We start from the raw sequence: 22,275 nt of genomic DNA on the forward strand, positions 1-22,275 counted from the left end.
GCTGGGTGTCCCTCCCCTCCCTGGAGCAGAGACAGAGGCAGCTCTGAGGGCACAGGGACCTCCAGCACAGACAGAAAAATCAAATCCATGCCTTGGTTCATCCCCATTCCCTGGTGGTTTCCATTGCCAGAGTGTTTGCACCTTCTCTGAAGCATTTTCTGCCTTTTTTTGCAGGGTGAGCCAGGACCCCACGGCCCCCCAGGGGCTCCTGGAGAGGATGGGGAGAGGGTAAGTCTGCCTGGGGACTGGGAATTCCTAAGGAACCCCTGGAAACAAGAAGCAGATGCAGCACCAGGCAGGAGCTCCCAGGCCTTGAGCCTTCCCTGGGAGGGAAGCAGGGCAAGGAGATGGGAGCTGAAGTGGAAAGAAGAATTTGGCTTTAAAGATCTGGTCAGGAAACTCAGGTTTTGTTAAGAGGAAAAAGAAAATAGTATTTATAGAGAGTAAATTATTGCTCACGGTGAGCAAATGATGGCTTCTGATTTTCTGAAACCCAGAGGATTGCAGCCAGATTTGGGGAGCAGAAACTCCAGACAGAGGCAGGAATCAAAGATTGAATTGTTCACTCCTCCTTCAGCCAGCAGCAGAGGGTTTTCAGCAAAGCCCAGACTAAGTGATCCCAGCTCTGGTTTAAGGGGAGAGCTTAAAACTGCTGAAGTTTTGTGTGTGGGTTCAAGCTGAGGAGCCAGCGTGGATTTCCCAGCTCTCACCCCCTTCCACGGTGTTTTCTTCCCACTTTGGGCTCTTTGTGTCCCTGTAAAACTCAAATAATCACACAGATAACCCTCACCACAGCCTGGGAGGGTGGGTTAATTAATGGTGGCTGTAAAGTGCTCTGGGGTTGAGCAGAGCAAAGCTGGAGGGGGAAGGAGGAGAGTCAGAATCCCAAAAGGAAAAGGAAAAAACTGCAGGGTGGGAGCAGAGCAGCACTGGAGGGAGGATTCCAAGGGCTCCCTGCTGGGCTTGGTTTCCTGAGGAGGAGCCTCAGGTTTGGGGTGAAAATCAGCTCATGGAAGCATAATTTGATAATTTTGGGGTTTTATCCCAGCAGGATATGGAGAGGAGGGATGGAGAATCAGCCTTTTGCTGCTTCTGGTTTATCTGAGGAGCTCTGATTTGGCTAAACCCCATTCCCACCCTGCCTGCCACTCAGTTTGGTGTTAAATCTTGTGGTTGTTGCCTCACCTGCCCTGAGTTGTGTCTACAGCCCCTTGTCTGGTGGGAAAATCCATCTTTCTAAACACCAGCAGGAATTCTGAAGGATCCTCAGGCCTTTCTAGTCCCTGGTAAACTCAATTTTAGTCCTCAAGCTTCCAAGGTCTTCCTTAGTCACAGAAACCATGTCAATGCTCCAGAGAAACTGCTTTTCTGTGTGAATATTATTTAAAAAGGACAAAACCCCTGAGGGTGGCTGAATTAAATGTGGATTTTTTTCTGTCTCTTGCTGCTTCTCTCCGTGCCTCTGCTGCTGCCCAGGGAGATGATGGAGAAGTTGGACCCAGAGGTCTCCCTGGAGAGCCTGTGAGTATCCCCGTCCCCCTTTCCATGGATTTGGGGTGGGAAAGGCATTTTTAGGGCTCTCTCAGGGCAGCTTTGCCCTGAGATCCTGCAGGGATTGAAGTCAGCTTGAAGCTCCACATGAACAATTTGAGAGTGGGCTGTGCTGGAACAACTCTGCTTTGCTAATTTTCATTCATAATTTTCACTTATTTTCACTCTCACAATGGTGGGAGTTCTTCTGTTTGTTTGTTTGATTTGGTTTGTTCTTAATGAAGAAAAAAAATCTCATTGATTGCTCAGAAAAATCATAACTGTAAATATAAAATGTAGATTAATGTCGTATTTTTCCTGCCTGTATCCTTCTCTCTGGTTTGGGCTTGAGGTAATCGGGCTGGGGTAGAAATTAGGTGTGGAAAATAGATATAAAATACATTTTTTTTGTGAGTATTCATAGCAAATTCCAGTGAGAACAAGGTTTTATCTCAGGGCAGTGGCATCTTAACCACAGAGCTCCCACATTTTGTCCTGAGCAGTGTCAGTGACTCCTGATAAACCTCGGGATGAAATCCTGGCAGGATTGAGCTCAGGGAGACTTTTCTGCCTTCAGTGGGGTCAGTGTCCTGCTCCCAGCACACAGAACTTCCTCAGTCTGCATTTTGTCAATGTTTGGGCCCCAGCAGAGCAGCTGGAGGAGGAGCTGCAATTCCTGGTGTGAGGAAGGATGGAGGAGATCTCACTGGGCTTGGACAAATTCTTTGCACCAAGCCAAATAAATGTTTTCAAGGAGAATCCCACTAAAAAAACCAAACAGACAGGCTGTCAATTAAACACTCTGAAAAGGCATTTTTCCCCCCTAATACTGAGTATTTCTCACTTTATTGCAATGCAAGCTGCTGGTGCTGGCTGTAGATTTCTGTGTGCTGCAGTTGCTGGCTGCTGATTCCATCCTGAATGCATTTCCTTTGTTACGAAAAGAACATTCTCCATCATTTCTTTCAAAATCCCTGGTTTTGTTGTGCTAGGGCCCAGCGTGGTGGCCTGAGATTAATTGATGGGAATTGCTGGGCACAGTTCATGGCAGAGAGGGAAGGGTTGGCATTTACAGACTCGCTGGAACTAAATTATAGACAAGATGTCTGATTAACTTCTGGGGAAGATTAATCAACTCAGCTATCTCCTTAGCACATGTCCAAGCAATAACTTATGGCTTATTAACTTCTTAAAAAGCATTTATGTGCTCAGGTAACACAGCAACAAAAGAGGAGCTTCAATGAGGGTAACACACGCAGGGAAATTTATTTTTATTTCAGCAGCACGAGTGAAAATCTCTGGGCTGGCCAGGATAAAGGATTCAGTTGCATTAGAGGGAATTTTGCTGTAAATACACACCCCCTGAAGCTGGGGGTTTGTCCTCTCTGCCCTCAGCCAAAAGAAGATCATCCCAAATGTGGTTGAAACCAGTGGTGGGACTTCAAAATGGGTTTCCCTTCATCCTGCTCCATCTCCTTCCAGTTGCCCTCACCTGTGGAGTTTCTGCTCTGGATTCATGCAGGGCTTTAGCCCAGGAGGTCTCCAGTTGCTGGGACAGACCTTGGACTCATTCAGTTTTTGCTGGAAACTGCAATTTTTATTTTTTTTTTTTAGGATCTGAATCCCCACGACCTCCAAGACAGACATTTCATTAATGTCTCCTAGTAGACCATGGACTCATCCAGTTTTTGCTGGAAACTGCAATTTTTTTTGCGTGCGATCTGAATCCCCACGACCTCCAAGACAAGACATTTCATTAATGTCTCCTATTCCACCCTGCAACATTTCATTTTAATTCCTCAGCCCTCTCTGCATCATAAAAAGGAGGCTGTGGAATATTTGGGCAGACAGATAAAGCTGCCCATCAATCAAGAACGATTTTCTTCCCTCCATGGCAGCTCCATCCATACAAATCCCAGAGTTCCCCTCATTGCAGGAAGGGGCTGTGGTTAAAAGTGATCTCTCAATGAGTGCTCACAGCTCCTATCCCTTTCCTTCCACTCCAAAGCCCCCTGAAGGCTCCAGGAGGGGCTGGGCTGGGATTTCCAACAATTCCCTTTGCAGGAATTCCAATTCTCCTGCCATTATTCCATGTGAAGCTCCAATGCTACCAATTTCAGCAATGCCAAGTTAGATCTGGTGAGGAAGGCAGGGACGGAAGGAAAACACCAGGGCAGCAGAAATCCTGACCTGTCCATGCTGGAGAACCCAAAGCCTTTAAAAATGTACATTTATGGAAACCTCTGCCAGCCTTGCTGAGCTGTGTGTGTTGTCCATGATAAAATCTCAATCTTCAGGGATTTTTGGGATGATCCACTGGTGTTGTCAGGCCATCCTTCATGAACTCCCAGCTGGAATGGCTTGGCTGCAAAGAGTGTGGGTAATCCAGGAGGAGGATTAAATTAATTTTTTTTTTTAAAGTTCATTCAAAGGGAATTTGTTCCAACCCAAGGAATAAATGCCTGTAGTAGTAATAATAGTAATAATAGTAATAATAGTAATAATAATAATGTTATTTTTGTTATTGTTGTTGTTATTGTTGTTATTGTTGTTATTCTTGTTATTATTATTAACTGAGGGGTCTGTGCCCACAGGATTTCTTTCCCAGTTTGTAACTCAGGGAAGCAGCTGCAAGGTCCTTCCAAACCCTCCTGTGTCCACGTCCAGCGTGATGCTCATCCTCAGCTGGGAATTCTAACCCTGTTTTTCCCCCCACAGGGACCCCGAGGACTGCTGGGCCCCAAGGGACCCCCAGGCCCCCCGGGGCCACCGGTGAGTCCCTGCTGCCCTCCCCGGAGCCTTCCAGACAAAAACCCAGATCCTCCAGCTGCATCATCTGCCACGTGTGGGCAGTGAGAGGCAGGGGTGTCCCCAGAGGAGCTGGGGGCTCAGAGTCTGCCTGTCCCCATCCTCAGGGCTGCCCCGTCCCTGCAGGGCAGCAGCAGATCCGCCCCACCTGAGTAAATATGAATTCCTTGCTCAGGCTGGAAGGGAGGAAGGAGAGTTATTAACACAGTGCCTTTGCTATTAACTCCTGCCTCAAGCAGTTCCTTCGTATTCCAGGCCAGAGCATGTGGGATTTATTCAGGAGACCTCATCCCTGGAAGTGCTGATGCAGGGGCTCTCCCTAAATCGCTGCTCGCTGGGATCCCAGACCTTAAAAACCCAACCCAAGGGTTCAGTGTTTAATGGGGAACGTTTTGTGGCCTTTCAGCCCTCCTGGGATGTGAGGACAGCTTTGCTGTGAGCTGGGTGCTGCTGGGGTTGAATGAGGATTCAGGATTTGCTCCCAAACTGTCTCATCCCCCACGGATGGGGTGTTACACCCCCCAGGATAAAAAATTATCCTGGAGAAAAAGAGGCTCAGGGAAATCTTATTCCCTACAACTCCCTGGCAGGAGGTTGTGGGGAGGAAGATCAGCCTCTTTTCCCAAGTAACAAGAGACAGGATGAGAAGAAAAGTTGTGCCAGGGGAGATTTAGGATGGGTATTAGGAAAAATTTCTTCCTGGAAGGAGTTGTCAGGCAGTGCCCAGGGAATGGTGGGGTCCCCATGCCTGGAAGTGTTCAAAGCCCAGAGGATGTGGCACCTGGGGACAAGGCTGGGTTCGGAGCTGGGTTCATGCTGGGTTTGATGATTTTGGAGGTGTTTTCCAAGCTGGACAATCCCATGATTCTGAAATGGTGCCAGGGGGACAGCTCCGTGTTCCCCTCTCAGACTCCAGGTGAATTTGGGTTTGGTACAGCTCTGTCCCCTTTACCAGCCAGGGATTTTTCCCTCTTTTCCTTTTCCACTCCACGCCTGTGGGATGCAATCCAGCCAGGATTGCCTCAGCCTGGTGCTGACTGTGCCTCCCAGGCAGGTTAAACCAAAGGGGAAAGCACTGAAATGACTTTAGGAATTCACCTGGATTCATGGAATTGGCTGCTTAACCAAACACCTTTAGGAAATTATTCCCTTTCCACGTGGTTCAAAGGGCTTCCTGATTTTTTTTATTATTTTTATGGCACTTTCCCTGCTTTTGTGGTGTGAAATAATGTGATATTTTCTTACTGCTGTGTTTTTTTTAATCCTTTCAAAGGGTGTGGCTGGCATGGATGGACAAACAGGTCCCAAAGGGAATGTGGTAAGTCCTCCCTGCAAATTTTTACAGGCAGTTCAGATTTTCTATAGGGCAAAATGCAAAATTCTGTTAGATTACATTTGCTAATTGCTTTTTAGCCTGGTCTAGATCCTCATCAAAGCCCATGAAAACACCAGGAGCATCTTCCTGCAGCAAATGGATGTTAATTTATTGTAATTTCTGATGGAATTACACATTATTTCTCCATGAAAGATGAAACATTTTCCTCGAGATGCTCGCTGAGATAATGAATATCAAAATAGAGACATTTAACTGAGAGGGGAAAAAACTGGGATGGGATGGGATGGGATGGGATGGGATGGGATGGGATGGGATGGGATGAATTCCCTGGAGAATAAAGGCAGACCAGGTGGTGTTAGAGCCTTGCTCAGCTCCTTTGGGCTGGAAATGAGGAGTCAGTGAGCCTTGAAGTCACTTCCCCCTTCCTTTTCCCAGTGGGAAAAGCTGTTTCCAGCAGCTCTTGGAAGGTCAGAGAGGGCTCAGGGAGCTGTGGGAGTGTGTGGATCCAGCTCAGGTGGATCCAGCAGTGGGAATACAGGGACACAGCTGGGGAGATCCAGGAATTGTGCTTCCAGCCCCATCTCACCTTTCCCACCTGCCCTTGTCTCCTCACAGGGACCTCAGGGCGAGCCAGGGCCCCCAGGACAGCAGGGGAACCCAGGGGCTCAGGTAAGGACAAATCTCCTTCTCCACAGCTGGGAAAAACAGGGGGGGAGATTTCAGCACCAGAAAGGGGAGCAGCATTTGGAGGGATTTGGCTTGAGGAAACATTTCCAGTCCAAAATCTTCCTGCAAACACTCCCAGGGTGGGATCCCCCGGCTCTCACCTGGCTGTGGCACAGCCAGAGCAGCTCCAGGTGGCCAAATCCCATCCTGTGGCATGGTCAACACCCCACTGTGCAGTTCCTGCAGAGCCAGGGGGACAATTCAGCTCTCCAGGCTTTTTCCATGGCCCTCAGGGAATCCTGCTCCTCAGAGCATCCCTCCTGGCAGCCCACAGCCCCTGCAGCTCTCCAGACATTTTATTGCCCCTCACAAGACATTTTGGGAATGAATGGAGCTGGGGAAATCCCCAGGCCTCACAGGCACTAAAATAATGCACAGCCAAAATGCGTTTGGAAGGAATAACTTCCTCCTTAACGACCTTAATTTTTTTTTTTTTTTTTTGGCTTTTCACAGGGTCTTCCAGGTCCACAAGGCGCCATCGGTCCCCCAGGAGAGAAAGTGAGTTGAAATTCAGCTCTGGATTGTCCTCCCTCAGCCGTGGATTTGCATTTTGCTCCTTCAGCTGCTCCTTTGCCTCATGTGCAACATCTGTTTGCAGCCATGGCCATGAAAGTCTAATGCCTCATTCCAGACAGAGGAGAGATCAAGCCAGCTCAGTTTACCTCTAATTCCTCATATTTGCATTCATTTCCCCTCTGAGGAGAAACATTTTGAAGGCAGCCTATGGTAAAACATGAGGAGAGGATTGAAAATTGTCTTTTTCTGTGGGTTTTGGGAGTCTGAGTGCGATGATAATGGGGAGAGCCCATGGATCCCTTGCCTCTGATTTTCTGGCTGTCAGTGTGGGGTTGGTGTTGGCCTATGGATCAACAGGGTTTAAGGGGGAAAATTTTCCCCCAAGAGCTCTGGAACCAGCAGGATTTAAAGGGGGAAAATTTCCCCCAGGAGCTCTGGAGCTAGCAGGGTTTAAAGGAGGAAAAGTTTCCCCCAAGATCTTTGGAACCAGCAGGATTTAAAGCAGGAAATTTTCCCCCCAAAGAGCCCTGGAACCAGCAGGATTTAAAGGGGGAAAATTTCCCCCAGGAGCTCTGGAGCTAGCAGGGTTTAAAGGAGGAAAAGTTTCCCCCAAGATCTTTGGAACCAGCAGGATTTAAAGCAGGAAATTTTTGCCCCCAAGAGCCCTGGAACCAGCAGGATTTAAAGAAGGAGAAGTTTTTCCTTCAGAGGGGTCATTCAGATCTTTCTCAGCTCCCACAGAGCAGGGCCACTATGTGTGTGTCCCTGTCCCCTCCTGTTTGTTTGGAGTGGAATTATCAATAATTCCCCTGGGAAGGAGCACGCTGACAGCCCTGTCAGACAAGTGGCACCACCTGATGTGGGAGAAATCAGCAGTTGCTAATTAAAAATTGCTCACTGAGCAGCGTTAGAGCAGCCAGTCCAGTCAGCTGGGACAGCTCCTCTCCTTTGCCATTTTTCACCAAAAAATTGGGCATTTCTTGGTCCTGTGAGCCCAGAGTTTGGTATCCTCACCTTGTCATCACCCAGCTGTGCAGCATCCTGGGTTTTTGGCAGGCTGAGGTGCCTGAAGCTCCCGTGGGGCTCTCATTGCTGCATCTTGCCTGTGTGTGAGATGTCCCAGGATGCTGCAACACAGAAATAAACAGATTTCCCTCCAACCTGTGGCAGCTTTTCCACCCCTGCAGCCTCTCAGAGCTGGGAACAGCAGGAAATGTGGCCGGGAATCGCCATCCTCTGATGCTCTGCAGGCTCTGAGTGATTTTCTGTTTGGTTTTAGGGCCCGCTGGGCAAACCTGGTCTACCTGGAATGCCTGGTGCTGATGGGCCCCCGGTAAGTGCTGCTCTCCTCTCCTCTCCCTGCTGGGGCTTCTCCCCACTCTGGAATGGCCCCTGGGCTTGGGAAGGGGAGCCCAGGTTGTGATCTGAGCCCCTCACAGCTCAAAGAGGGGGAAATGGGAAGGGTAAAAGCAAGAAAAGCTTTCTGGTTGGGGTAAAGGCGGTTTAAAATGGAAATAAAGAGAGTTTAGGGTGGAAATGGGATTTAATATGGAAGAAATACAGTGTAATATGGAAAAAAAATGTTTGATATGGAAAAAAATATCCTGCAAGGTCAGCTGACCCTCCTTGGGGGCTGGGGTCAGTTTGGGAAGCCTCCTCACAGCTCTGCTCACCCTGGGTTCTTCTCACCGTCCCTTCAGGCCTCTCTCTCCCCTCTTCTTGCTCCTCCCCTGTGCTCTGGGGGTGTTTATTCCCACCCCAGCCCTGCCTGCCCTCACCCTTGGTTTCACAGAGGTGACAGGAGCAGGTGGGAATTCCCTGTCAATGTTTAATTCTCACAGCTTCCCCCTCTCCTATCCCACTTTAAACATCTTCCTCGCTGTCGAAATCAGCCTCAAAAAAATCCCCAACCTTTCAACCCCATCTCATTGTTAACCATCTCAGAGAGACATTCATTTAAGAATTAAAAAAAAAAAAAACCCCACAAAATTATTTCATTCTGCAAATGCAGAGCACGGCCTGAGGAGAATAAAAAATAAAATAAAATTTAAAAAAAAAAGAAAAATTGCATTTCCCACCCTGGGATTGTCATTCCTACAGAGGGCACTTGGAACATCCGTACAATTGTTAGCTGAGTCAACAGAGCAGCTCCAGCAAAGCCCAGAACATCTCTAAATCTGTAGGTTTTGACGTGAAATTCCTGCAGCAGCCTCCGGGGAGCTTCTGCTGGAGAAATTCTATTTTTAAGCAGCCTGGAGGCTGTGGAGGAGCTGCACAGTGGCTGTGCATGGGCAGGGACCTTTCCCACAGGTGGGCAGCGTTGCAGGGCTTGGGTGGCTCTTTCCAAGGACAAAAAGGGTTCTGTTTATAGAAATCTGTCTTGGAAAATCCCTGAAAATCCCCCAGGGCCTCGCTGCGAGGGCTGCCCATCAATTTGTGACCTCAGGAGCAGCCAGGGAGGTGGGCACAATAAAAATGGGGGTGGTTTAGTGCAGGGTGGACCAAAGCTTTGGAAATCCTGCTGCAGGCTCACCCTGGAGCTGAAGGCAGGAGTGGTTTTAGGGATCCTTTGTGCCCTGATGCTGTTGGTGCCAATAAAATCTCAGGACAAGCTGAGATTTGAGTTTTCTCCCCCGTTTTGCTGATGGAGGAGTGACAGCTGTCATTTTGTTCCTTTATTAAACTCAGCGAGTCTGGCTTGTGTGACATTCCCTTCTGAAACCGATGATGGAAAATGCTCATCATTTTATTTGCTATATGGGTAGAAATTTGTGAATTTCAAGGAGAGAGCTCAGTGAAGACACCAGAGAGTGCAGAATGGCTTTAGAGCAGCTGGATGTGCTCCCACCATCCTCAACCAACCAAGGTGTGCAGTGAGTGCCCTTCTAGAGGTCACTGATACTGCAGATATTGCCAAACCAAAAGTTGTTTTCCATCCCAGCTCCATTTTGTATCCAGCTGTGGGAAAACCACTCAAAACCACTTTCCTGGATTCCCCATTTCTCCCTGACCCTCCCAGCTCTACCTGGGGCAATTCACACTTTGATTTTTTTCCTGCCTGCCACCCCAGCAAAAAGGCTGTAAAGGCTGGTGATGAGAACATGTTGGGAACTCTGGGATGATGAATTATTCAGCATCAAATCCCAGGAGGAATGCTGGCCAGCCTCCAGGCAGCCTCTGTCTAGCAGGGATGCAGGTTAGCTGAGCACTTGGCATGGGATCTGGCGCTGGACTCCAGGAATCAGGAACTTAATGAGGGGCTCTGACCAGTCTAGGCATCTCGTGACCTTGACAAGTTTCCTGCCACCAGGATTTTATCTGTTTTCCTACCTGCAAAATCCCCGTGCTGCTTTCCTTCTGCGCTCCCCCAGGTGTTCTGCTGCACAGAGAATATTCCAGAATGCTTCGTGCTGCTCTGCTGGGAGGTGCTGAAGGGGAAAATTAGAAATAACCAGGTGGAAAAGCACCAAGGATCCAAATGCTGCTCTTTTCCCTTTGGGAAAAGCAAGGCGGCTTCAGGGAGGCCACCTTGTGTCAACAGGAGCTTCCTGGGGAGCAGCTGCTCTCTGACAAATAAATCACAGAAACCAAAGCATTAAATGTGCTCTAAACCCCCAAATTAAATGTTCTCTAAACCCCCAAATTAAATGTGCTCTAAACCCCCAAATTCTCTTTTCTTTGTCTCCTTTATCCACAGGGTCATCCTGGCAAGGAAGGTCCTCCTGGAGAGAAGGGCAGTCAGGTAGGTGTCCACAAACCCTCAGCACTACCAAGAGGGAGGTCAGGCCAGCTGGGTGGAGATGGATCTCCACAGGGATGGCCAGGGGGGCAGGGGAGGTGCTGAGAAGCAAACCCAGCTGAAATCTGAAAGCTGAGCCCAGATTTTGTCTCTGGATGTCTCTTGTGAGCTCCTCCCAGCTCTCCTGGCCAGCAGTGCTCCACAGACCAGCCCACACCAAGAACTGAACCTGGGAGGGGAAGCCTGCTCTTGACAGACACAAATAAATATCCTTTGTGGCACAGGCAATGTAGAAAATAGATTTTTTTTTTTTCCCCTCTTCCACCTCCAAGTTCCTCTTTAACAATATATTTGAGATTATTGCCAGAGGCCAAAGCCCTTGAATTATGCACTGGTCCGTCTGTCCAGGAGATTTGCCAGCTGCATTCCTGCTGCAGCCCAGGCTCCCAGACAACGCTGCCCTTGTCAAAAGTCTCTGCTCAGAGCTCAGCCCAGCTGAGTGGACATCCAGGAGTGCTGCTGGACACAACCACAGCTGGGTTTGTCCCTCTGCTGTCACAGGAGGCTGAAAATTCCAATTTCCTGGAGAAATCAAAAGGGTTTGGGGGTGGTGCCTCCTCTCTGTGGTCATCACCAGGGTGCTTTGGAAGCAGGGTGGAACAGAACATGTTCCTGTTCCCTGGTATTCCTCAACCCAAACCACAAATCATACCTTGTGTGTAAATCCCCTTTCTATCAAGTTGTTTCTATCCTGACCCTCCTCATCCTCCCTCTCCTGTTGGATGGAACTCTGCCATCAGCTCAGCCCACCACACCTGCTGCAGGCGATGCTCCTGCAGCTATTTTGGGTCATTTTGGGCTATTTGGGGCTGTTTTCAGGTGGCTCCTGCCATTCCTATCCCATGTGGCAAGCAGGAAATTTGTTTTTTCCACACCTTCTCCTCATCACTGCGCCTCTGGGTTGGTTTTTGATGTGTTTTTCTTGTTTGCATTTCGTCCCCTCAGGGTCCCCCAGGTCCTCAGGGCCCCATTGGTTATCCAGGACCCCGTGGAGTCAAGGTAAGGAGAGGCAGGAGCAGTGTCCCTGTCACTGGAATTCTCCAGCCCGGACTGGAGTTTGCAGAGATACAATTAAATATCAAAGAAAGTAGAAATCACCACAATTAATGGTGATTTTTAATTTCTGCACTCTAAACTTTACCCTGGTAACATCTTGGTTTCTCTCTCAAGGGAGCAGATGGAGTTCGTGGCTTGAAAGGCACCAAGGGAGAAAAGGTGAGTTCAGTTTGGGTTGTGTTTCTGCAATTTCTGAGCATTTTTTCTTGGTGGATCCCACAGGATATTCCCTGGGAGGTTTTCTCCTGCACAAGGGATTTTTCTTGGGGGAAAAAAGAGGACTGAGCATCTTTCATTCATTCCTGCACCTCCCCAGCAATTCATCAGCAGTTTGAGCTTGGGATCTCCCAAATTTTAAAACTTTCTGGGAAGTGTCTGCACTGCCTCTCAGGGATGAGCTGTAGGATGAGATGCATTATTGATTACTCTGCAATTAAACCTTCTTGGCTGAAGGAAATATTGCAGTGTCCTGGAGGCTGCCTGGGAGCAGGTGCAAAACCTATTTCATGAGAATAAAACCAGTTCTACTTCAGAAATAATTGGTTCCCAGTGCTGCCAAGGTCCTGTTGTTCACATTGGGCTTGTTTGTGGTGCTGGCTTGCAGCCAGGGTGGGATGCAGGGCACATCTGGGGACACTGTATGAGTTCTTTGGGGTTTTGGTGGGTTTCCATTCCTGCTTGTGCACTCCAAGGACTTGGAGAAGGCAATGTGTGGACCTCAGCTTGTCCTCCCTGAACAAATGAAGCTTAAACTTTAATTCTTTTTTTTTTTCCCTATCTCTGCACCTCGGGTGATTTTTCCCCTCTCAATTTTTAGGGTGAAGATGGTTTCCCTGGCTTCAAAGGTGACATGGGCATCAAAGGAGACCGGGTGAGAGTCTGGGACCTGTGGGAACAGTCCAGCAGCTCCTGGTGATCCAGGCAGCTCAGCCCCCATTTGTGGGGTGAGGTCCCTCCTTCCCACTCACGCAGGACAAAAATAGGGATGGACAAAAATAGCTGCCAGCCCTGAGCTGGTGGAATTCAGGGGTTGTGCATGGCTTGGGTCCCAAAGTGGTGGGAAGAGCTGGAGAAGGGCTGGGATGTGCAGAGATGGCTCCTGGGAGCTTTCCTGCTGCTAAAAGGCATTACAGTCCTTTTCCTTGGATTAGGGTTTTTATCTTCCAAGATAACATTATCTAATTAATTAAGGAGAATAGTTAATGACTCAGGGTCTCCCTGAAATTAAAATAAAGCTGCCATTTGCATATTTGCAAACATTCTTTGTAGCTTCTCTCCACGCCCACCTCTGTTCAGGCCATTTCCAAGGCATTTTTTTAAATTAAAACTGTGAATTCCACTCCATAGACTTAGGCTCCAGCCCAGTTTTCACACGCCCTGGAGGCTTTGGGAACTTCTGGTTTTGTTAACTTTTTTTGTAAGAATCGTATTTTATTATTCATGTTCACTGCCTAAAAAAAACCCAAACCAACCCAGGCTTGTTTCATTCTGGAGACAGAATTATCTGCAAGAGATTGTTTCCTGCTTGTGGTGGGGCTGGTTTATTTTTAATTTGCATTTTATATCTGGAGTAAGGTTGGGGGGGGTGTTTTTTTAGCATTTTCTTGGACTAATCCATATTTTAAAAGCAGCAGCAGCAATTCTCCAGGCGCTGGCATCAGAAAGGAACAAGCCAGGAGTTAAATTTTCATGTGCACCACAGTGACTTAGGAGCTAAAATCCAAAATCCTGCCTGGGCTCCCATCACAACCATAGGTTTGGCTTTTTGTAGTGACTGCTAATGAGCTATGGATATTTGGTTTTGGTGTCGTTTTTGGAGAAAATAGAATTTCAGAGGGCACCCCGGGCTTGATGGTTTTGCTGTTATTGGGGGGAGGTTCAGGGGACAAGGGCTGGGAGCTCTGGGATGGCCAGAGCTGCCCCAGGGCTGTCCTGAGCCTCTCCCTCCCTCTCTGCTCTTCCCCCAAGGGCTCCATCGGCTTCCCAGGATTCCCAGGAGCCAACGGCGAGAAGGGCACACGGGTAAGAGCTGGATTCCCACTGCTCCGCTCATTCCTTTCTCTCCAGAGATCATTCCATTGCTGGGCTGCTGCTCCAGAGGCTTTTCCACTCAGGAATCGCCCAAAAAGGCTCATCCCAGGATGAGGTTCCTGCTGCAGGACAGGAGGATGCTGGGGATGGCACAGCCAGCAGCTTCCCAATTAAATGCTGGGAATTTTCCCCTCAGGATATTTTAAGAGGCTCCTCTGAACCTGAATCCTTTGCTCAGGGCACAAAGAGCTCTTTAATTAACAGTAATTATTAGAGATGGCTGAGTCTGCTCAGAAGCAGCCAGAACCATCTTTCACCTAACTTGAAATTCTAAATGCATGGCTGAGAACACTCAGTGCTTTTAATAAGCTGCTCAAAATTCAGAGACACCCTGAAAATCAGGGGGTTTCGTCCCCCAGCCTTGTCTCTGCCTCTCACCCCACCTCCACAGCCTTCTCTCAGAGTAGGGATTGTCTAAATATACTGATTTATTTTTTATCTGCTGCAGAACATGCTCGAATTAAAGGATTCAGAGTACAAACAAAGTCATTTTCTGCACCAGCTCCGGTCACAGTGACAAGAAGGGGGAGTGAGGACAGCAAGTGGAATTAGTTTCCTTTTTACTCTCATTTAAATAGAAATGACTTCTAACAGGCAGCTTTGAGAGGAGCCCAGCAAATATAAATCACTTTGCACTGCATTAATGTCCTACCACTGCAATTTGGGTCCTATCCACCCCCCTTTTTTATTATTTCATTTCATTTGGAGCTACAAATGCTCATCCCCATCCCTCCCTCTGCTCTGGCAGGGCAGGAGGAGGGAGGCCAGGAAATTCAGCCTGGAATTACCCCCCTCCCTCTCAAATATCCAGCAATAAAACCCCTGGGCTGGATTTTTGAGGGGTGTAGAACAGCAGGGGAAGGATGTTCTGCTTTGAATCCCTGCACATCCATGAATGATTCTGTTCTGGGATGGAATCAAATCCAGCTGGGAGGGGATGGGAAACCTTCCAGGGAGTGGAGAAGGTACCAGGAGCTGGGCATTTCTGAGGCTGGAACAAACCCTGAGGGGGTTTAGGCTGGAATTTCGGCATTATCCAGCCTGAAAGGGATTGGGAAGGGAGCAGATCTGATGGGAAAGGGCCCAGCTTCAGAACCAAGCCATGAGAACAGAAGAAAAGGCAAAAAAATCAGCACTTTCCTCACTTTTATTGCAAATGAGCTTTGTGCCTTTAATGGAGGTGGTGAGGATATTTAGTTACACCCTTGGCATGCCACACATTTCTTCACTTCAAGAATTAAAAAAAGGGCTTTTTAACCTTTCAAGCGTTGATTTATTTCGTGGTAATTCCAATTTTTAATTTTTTCTTTTTGATTTTCAATGGGTGATGAGACCATTTCTACCATTCTATATGAAATTAATCACCCTGCATTCACTTTATCAGTGTAGAGAGAGATTTTCATGGACAAATCTTCCCATTATCAACAAGAACTCAGCCTGGAAATTTAAGAGTAGCAGAAATGCTGATTTTCAGTAACAGCTTTGCTATCCATCTATATTTTTTTTTTCCTCCCAAGTATCCCATTTGAAATAAGAGAAAAGCAATTATATACAGAATTATAGGCTGAGCTGGGGTCACTCTGCTCCAGTCCTCATCTTAATTTAAGCCTCGTTGAGTCAGACTTGATAAATCCCCCTCTGCTTCTCTTAAGACCACTCAATTTGTTTGGTTTATGAATGTCTTCACATGGAGTCAAGAAATAAAATTTCTAGGGTTTTTTTTTTCCCCTCCAGTTCACAGTGGAACAACTCAGTTTGGAGCTGCAAAAACCCCAAATCATTTGTCTTTTCTTTATCACAATATCCCCATTTTGTTCTTCAGTTCTCTGGTTTGTGTGGCCAAAATCATGCAAATCCCACATTTCTCTCCCAAAGTGGAGCTCAGCTTTTCAGCTTGTTGTTTCAGCAGCACAAAGAGTCTCCCCAAGTTGTTAAATAATTCAAAAAAAGGTGAAAATCAAAGGTGGAAGGGCAGGATCTGCACAGGCAGCTGAATTTTAGTGCTGAGGTGCTGAACATCTCCAAACACAAAAGTTCAGCTCGTGGCTGTTCAGTTGTACAAAAAAGGGCTGGAAAGGTAAAAATGGGGAGGGAAAAAAGGATGAAGATGATTAGGGGATGAGCTTTGAAAAGGCTGGGAGAACTGGGATTCCTGGAGAAGAGAAGCTTTGGGGTGAGCTGGTTGTGGACTTGCAGAATTTGGAGGGAACCTGCAGGAAAGGTGGAATAAAGCTATTTAAAGGAGCCTGGAGTGGCTTTGGATGGGGCTTGGAGCAGCCTGGAATGGTGGAAGGTGTCCCTGCCCATGGGAATGTTTGGAATGAGCTGAGCTTTAAGGTCCCTTCCAGCCCAAAGTAGCTTTTGATTCTCTGTTTGATGCTTTTGGAGAATCCTGACCCATTAAATCCCCCCAGAGCTGCTCATCACGGAGCCCCTCCTCAGCTCGAGGTGGGCTCAGCATCTTTTCAAGCCCTGCTCATGAAATCAATAGCTAAACATAAATAATAAATCTTATTTTAAGAGCTATTTTCTTTCTGCCTTTAGCAGGGGGCAATAATTTTCCCTGCTTGCCCAGCTTGACAGAGCTCCCCAGATCCAACTATTTCTTGGTGTGCCTGGAAAATAATCTGAGTTTAGCTGCCTTCATGTAAAAATCCTTGTTTGACAAATACAGGTCTGTGTGTATGTACAGGGAATATAAATTCTTTGCAACTGTACACGGGGCTGAATGCATGACTAATGACAGCAATAAGCAAGGGGGAAATTTGGCTTAAAAATAGAATTGTGGGAGAAGCAGAGGAGTGTGGGGGGCTACCTGAGGGGAGGCAGCACCCCTCCTCCCCACCTGCTCCCAATTTAGCCTCCCAGAGCTCCAACAAAACCAGCTGGAATACTTTAAAGTGAATTTTGTCATTAATTAAAAAAAAAAAATCCAAAAACGCCAGCAGGCTTTAATAAATGGAGCTGCAGAACAAGGAAGATTCAGCAGGACTAATTTTAGCAGCTGCAAGAAAGTTGATGGGAAAGTTTTGCAGCTCCTGTTTTATGTTCTGCTGGTTAATGAGTGTCAGAGCTGAGCAGGCTCCAGCGAGGTGATGGATTTGGGGCAGAAAATGGCAAAGGGATATTTTTAACACCCTGGGAATCGAGGTTTCCTCTCCTTTTCTTTAGAGGTGATTGCTGCCATTAACAGGCTGCAGGGCCACAGGGCAAAGTCAAACCTCTCAGTGGTTTTTTGGCCACTTGACACCAGCCAAAACTGGGCTTTTAGGCCATGCCTTTGCTTTTTGGCTCAGTTTAATGTGCTGCCAGGTTTAGGTGCAGGATTTCCATGGCAGGATTGATCCCAGTCCCCATCCCAGGGAGCTGAGTGCAGCTGTCACATCTCATGAGCTGCTCCAAACAAAGCCTGGAATTCCTTGTTTAGCTCTGAGTTAGGGAAGATCTGTAGATATGTAGGGCAGCTTAATTGGCCTGGGTGCAGGAATCTGTGTCACACCTTCCAAATCCCACAGCAGCCCCTGGCAGCAGCGGGGTGAGGACCCTGCCCCACTCAGGAGCAGGGATCAGTGGGGGAAAATGGGATTACAGGTGTTGGGTGGCAGAGCTGAAGAGATTTTGGCTGAGTTTTTGGGATACTGAGGGGTTTTAAAGTTTCAGATGCTGCTCCTGAAGAGATTCATTCCCTCAGACAGCAGATGTTGTCCGGGCATTGGGATCACTGTCCAGACCTGCCCAAGTGCTACAAATTCAAATAAATACAAGAATCAGGAGGTGGAGGTGAACCTGTCACTGACTTTTTCGTGGCAGATGAGGAGCAGAGAGGTTCTGAGGCAGTGTGTGTGTGACAGGCTCTGCTGTGGGCTCCTCTGCTGTGCTGCTGGTTCCTAATCCCTTCTCCTTTTCCATTCCAGGGCACTCCTGGCAAACCAGGTCCGAGGGGGCAGCGTGGTCCCACGGTAACCAGTTCTTCATCCTTGTGCCTTTCAAAACCTCGTCCTGGCCAAAGGAAAACTGGGATGGGCTTTGTGTCCTCACTGGGGGGGATCTGACCTTCAGCAGCTGCAGCTAAGCCAGGGGGACACAGATTTGGGGCTGGGTGTCACCACTGGAGGTGGTTTAAATCTTTCTGGTGACTTTCCTGTCACCCCTTGATGATTTGTTGACCTCACATAGCTCAGGTGCTTGGGGCAGCAGAAAGTCCTCAAATGTCACCTTTGATGATTTGCTTGATGATTTGTTGACCCCAGGTAGTTCAGGTGCTTGGGGCAGCAGAAAGTCCTCAAATGTCACCTTTTGTGTCTTTTCAAGGGTCCACGTGGGGAAAGAGGCCCCAGGGGAAGCACTGGAAAACCTGGCCCAAAGGTAAGGCTTGGGGGAGCCTTTGGGGTGGTGTTCTGGGCAGTGTTGGTGTGGAGAGCAGCTGGTTCATCTCCCTCCTTTCCTTTTCCACTGGATTGGGAAAGCTGAGCCCTCCTGGGGTTCATTCCCAGCTCGTAAACCACTACAGAGAAGGTGCCCAGGCTGTGTAAATGTGCTGGTCCTGGAGCCAGCAGGACTTTGAGGGCACATCCAGACTGGAGACCAGCACAGCACCAACACCAGCACAACCCCACAGCCCCTAAACCTCCCCAGCCCCTCAGTTTTGGGGTTTAAATAGAGTTTAAACCCCCTGAGAGTCCTCAGGCTGTGCTGTGGGTGAGGACATGTGGTGCTGTTGGTCTCCAGAGCCTGACTGAGCCATTTTTGCCTTCCCACTGCTGAGCCAGGATTGGGCACCAGGCAAAATTTGGGATTTTTCTCCAACCAACCCGTATGAACTGTCTGATTACCTGAGCGTGGATCACCAGGCTTGATGGAAACAAAGCTTCTGTTGTGACACATTGTCACCATCACACTGCCAGATTTACAAACTAATCTCTGGGCTTTGTGTTGGCATGAATTTTGGATAAATCCCTCCTCTTCTGGGTGGCATTTACATCTCTGAGGGAGCCCACTGTGTGATGAAAATATCCCAATGTCCCCAGGATTTTTATGAGGGGATGTGGGGGGAACAAGCAGCTGCTCATTTGTCACTGGCTGCTGCTCCTGCCACAGAATTATTATTAGAGAGGGCTGGGGGAGTTGCTGGGGTGTGGTGTCACCGTGGGCTTGGTGCCATCTGAAGCCTTTGCACACAGAAGCTGTGATGCTGATTTGGGTATTTTTTTAAAATGCTCTCTTGTTTTCCTTCTTCCTAAAAGGGCAACTCTGGTGGTGATGGCCCCCCTGGTCCTCCTGGAGAAAGGGTAAGATGAGCTGAGGGGGGAAGCAGGACTCAGTGCAGTGCTCTGGCAGAGGAGGTGGGCTTGCAGGGCTGAGGGGTTTTTGCCAAGGTGGATCCTCCTGGGTGCCCTGTTAGCAGAAAGGAGTGGGCAGGAGCCAGGATGCAGCTCAGCAAAAGGAAAAAAAAAGGAAAATTCTGATTAGAAATCCAAGGTGAAAGGTGCTGGTGTGGAGAGAGGTCCCCCAAGCCACCTCCAGGCCCTAGGTCCTGTCTGAGCTCTCCAGGGAAGGCTCAGGTGGGACTCTGGGTGTCCTGTGGAAGCATCACTCGTGGGAGAAGGGACAAGTCACCACCCCTGGGTGGCTGCAGGCAGCCAGAATTCCAGGCACTTTCTGGAGGATGTGGTTCTCTAGGACCTCCTGCTGCTTTCTCCAGATCACAGGCAGTTGGGAAATCCTGAAACAATGGGACTTTCATGATTTTAGCCTCAATTTCTGAGGGGTTTTTTTTCCCCCACTAGGTTTTGTTCTGTTTGTAATTTTGTCTACACAATCACCCAGCATTTGGCTTTCCAGACCTTTGTGCTTACCTGCTGCTCACACAGAGGTAATATTTCATATCAAGTGTTGCAGGTTCCTTAACCAACTTCTCTGGCTTGTCTTTCATCCCAGGGACCACCAGGACCTCAAGGACCGACTGGATTTCCTGGACCAAAAGGCCCCCCTGTAAGTAACTCAATTCCTAGGACATCCAAAGGGGTAATCCAGCCTTTCCCACCCAGCCTGAGCTGATTCCCTGACAAGTTCCCAAGAAAAGACATCACTGAGACATGTTGATAACAACCCAATGGTTTCAGATTTTAAATAGCCAAGTAAATTGCAGCTGATTATAAATGTTCATTTCCTACTGACTCAGGATCTCTGGGATCTTTTGTGGCTGTTCTGTGCTTCATTTTCCCTCTGTGGATGTGGAGGACAGCCCAGCACTGCTGTCCCTGCCGTTGTTGTACACTGGGGGGACCTCAGCAATGGTTTGGGAGTGATTTCCTGAGTGTGGTGAGCAGCTCCTGTACGACAAATCCTTTGGGAGATGTGTGGGAGGAAAGGGGTGCAGCTTTTAGGGTCTGCAGCTCCCTGTGAAATAGCTGAGAGCTGAGGCAAGCAGGGGTGATTCAATGTTTGTCACAGTTTTATTGCCAAGCACTTGGTGATGCTGCTTCTCCCCCTGCTTTTCTGCCACAGGGTCCTCCTGGGAAGGATGGATTGCCTGGGCACCCTGGACAGAGAGGAGAAACTGTAAGTAGCCAAAAAACCTTGGACTGGTCATCACTCCAGAGCCTCATTTTGGGTTCTCTAAACCCTCCTGTGCTGCTGGGGAGGTGCAGCCCCAGTCTGGATTGTTTGGGTTCCCTGAGGATCTGTCTCTGTGGGAAGCAGCCCATTTCTCCCCACTGCCTTCCCCAGCAAATGAGCATTAAGAAGGTTTTGCACATGATGCATTTTTTCCCCTCAGCTTATCACACAATTTAATTAACTTGCCTGGTATTTGCTAAGCAAAGCAGTGCAAACACTGCTCAGCCCAGCACCAGATATTTATTTACACGCCATAAGACTGATTTTAAAACAAGGGGTTTGAGGTATTTTTGAGCCAAGTCCTCAGGTCAGGATTACCTTAAAGGTGAAGAGTTTTCACCTGCCAGAGCCTGACTGACATTGAGTCTTCCTTGAGTTCCCCATGACATCCAAGGTGGAGGGAGCAATGAGAACTTGGACAGCATCTGCTGTCATCTGCTTCTGAGACTGCAATCAAAAGCATCAACCTCCAAGTCTGCAGGAGTGAATGGAGAATGGTCTTTTAATTATTTTGGGGTCTGAAAGCTCTCCCTAATTGCTTTCCTCAATTTGCCTCTCCCAGGAAAGAGAATCTCTGTTAATCTGTGCCATCAGCCTTGCAGAGACCACTTTCCCCTGCAGACCCAGGCAGCACAAATCCCCTTTTTGTCCCCTTTTGCCCTCACATTGCCAAAATGCAAGGAGAGCAGCATAAAAATGAATTAAATGCTCTTTCTACATCAGTAGCCTGGTCAGTGCAATGTATCTGTATGCAAGATTGAAATCTCTGTGTCAAACACTTCCCCTTATTGAAGTTCCCATTCAGCAGCAAACAGGCATGCTGAGATATTTGGTCATATTAGATTTGCAAAGATTGGCTCTAAAAAAAACCGTGACAGATTCTAAAGCCTCTGTGCCCAAGGCTCAGAGAGTACAAAATGAAAGCCCTTTCTCCAGGTTAATAAGGAAAGTCCTGCACAGAAATGGTCTAAATATTTGTCTGTGATAAGAGTTTAAATTGCACCTTCATTACCCAAGGATATTTTGCCATTTCCCCATCAGTGACAGGATATTTTCTGATCTGCAAGCAGCCAGAACAGCATGGAGGAGTTATTTAAGCATGACAGGCTAGCGTTGGCATGGGATTTATCTGATCCTCTTTTGTGGCAAGGAGAGAATAGCCCGTGTGCCCTAAATGCCATTCCTCAAGCTTGTCAGCAGGCTGGAGTAACAACCATAATTAATGTGCTTTTTAAGGAGTAGCCTGGGAGAGCCAAACAATTGCAGTGGTGAGAGTTCCTCGTTGTCACTCTTCAAAATGCCATTGGAAGGAGCTGTCAGGGAGACTTCCCTGCTCATCAGCCTTTGCAGACAAACACGGCTGTGGTTCCTTTCAGCAAATGTTGATGGAGGAGATAAAGCTTCACTCAGCCCCCGTGGGTTAAGCTGCCCCTGAGCTTGTGGGAGCTGAGCTGAGACAGAACCGAGCCTAAACCAGCATCAGAATGGGGAGCAGGATAAGAGAAATTGCTTTAAAGAATTGCTCAGCATGAAGACATTCACACTGATTTTAATAGTCATTTAATGGCCATTAATGGAATTTTTAATTGCCATTTCCTCCATGGTTTTATGAGCAGAACAGATTTTTATAGATATACGTATATATGGCCAAACAACAGCAGCTCCATCCAAACAGCAGGGCTGAGCTTTGAGAATCCCTTCTTCTTACTCTGTTTCACCCTTTAGTAATGCACAAAGACATTTTTCCCATTTTCTGTTTGATTTTTTATTTGCCTTTCCTTCGGATGCCCACCCT

General features: G+C 47.9%; 1 protein-coding gene across 1 annotated transcript in view; it reads left to right on the forward strand.

The window, feature by feature from the left end:
• Positions 1 to 22,275, forward strand: part of COL5A1 (collagen type V alpha 1 chain) — a 129,427-nt gene that overhangs the window by 82,143 nt on the left and 25,009 nt on the right. Inside the window, exons 19-35 of the mRNA XM_041406715.1 lie at positions 175 to 228; positions 1,477 to 1,521; positions 4,249 to 4,302; positions 5,612 to 5,656; positions 6,290 to 6,343; positions 6,854 to 6,898; positions 8,196 to 8,249; positions 10,614 to 10,658; positions 11,661 to 11,714; positions 11,886 to 11,930; positions 12,589 to 12,642; positions 13,728 to 13,793; positions 17,777 to 17,821; positions 18,174 to 18,227; positions 19,106 to 19,150; positions 19,800 to 19,853; positions 20,370 to 20,423. Of these exons, the coding sequence (XP_041262649.1) occupies positions 175 to 228; positions 1,477 to 1,521; positions 4,249 to 4,302; positions 5,612 to 5,656; positions 6,290 to 6,343; positions 6,854 to 6,898; positions 8,196 to 8,249; positions 10,614 to 10,658; positions 11,661 to 11,714; positions 11,886 to 11,930; positions 12,589 to 12,642; positions 13,728 to 13,793; positions 17,777 to 17,821; positions 18,174 to 18,227; positions 19,106 to 19,150; positions 19,800 to 19,853; positions 20,370 to 20,423 (867 nt within the window). The remainder of the gene's footprint in view (positions 1 to 174; positions 229 to 1,476; positions 1,522 to 4,248; positions 4,303 to 5,611; positions 5,657 to 6,289; positions 6,344 to 6,853; positions 6,899 to 8,195; positions 8,250 to 10,613; positions 10,659 to 11,660; positions 11,715 to 11,885; positions 11,931 to 12,588; positions 12,643 to 13,727; positions 13,794 to 17,776; positions 17,822 to 18,173; positions 18,228 to 19,105; positions 19,151 to 19,799; positions 19,854 to 20,369; positions 20,424 to 22,275) is intronic.

The sequence above is a fragment of the Onychostruthus taczanowskii genome, unplaced genomic scaffold (assembly GCF_017590055.1).
Source record: "Onychostruthus taczanowskii isolate IOZ18803 unplaced genomic scaffold, ASM1759005v1 scaffold25, whole genome shotgun sequence".
NCBI lineage: Eukaryota > Metazoa > Chordata > Aves > Passeriformes > Passeridae > Onychostruthus > Onychostruthus taczanowskii.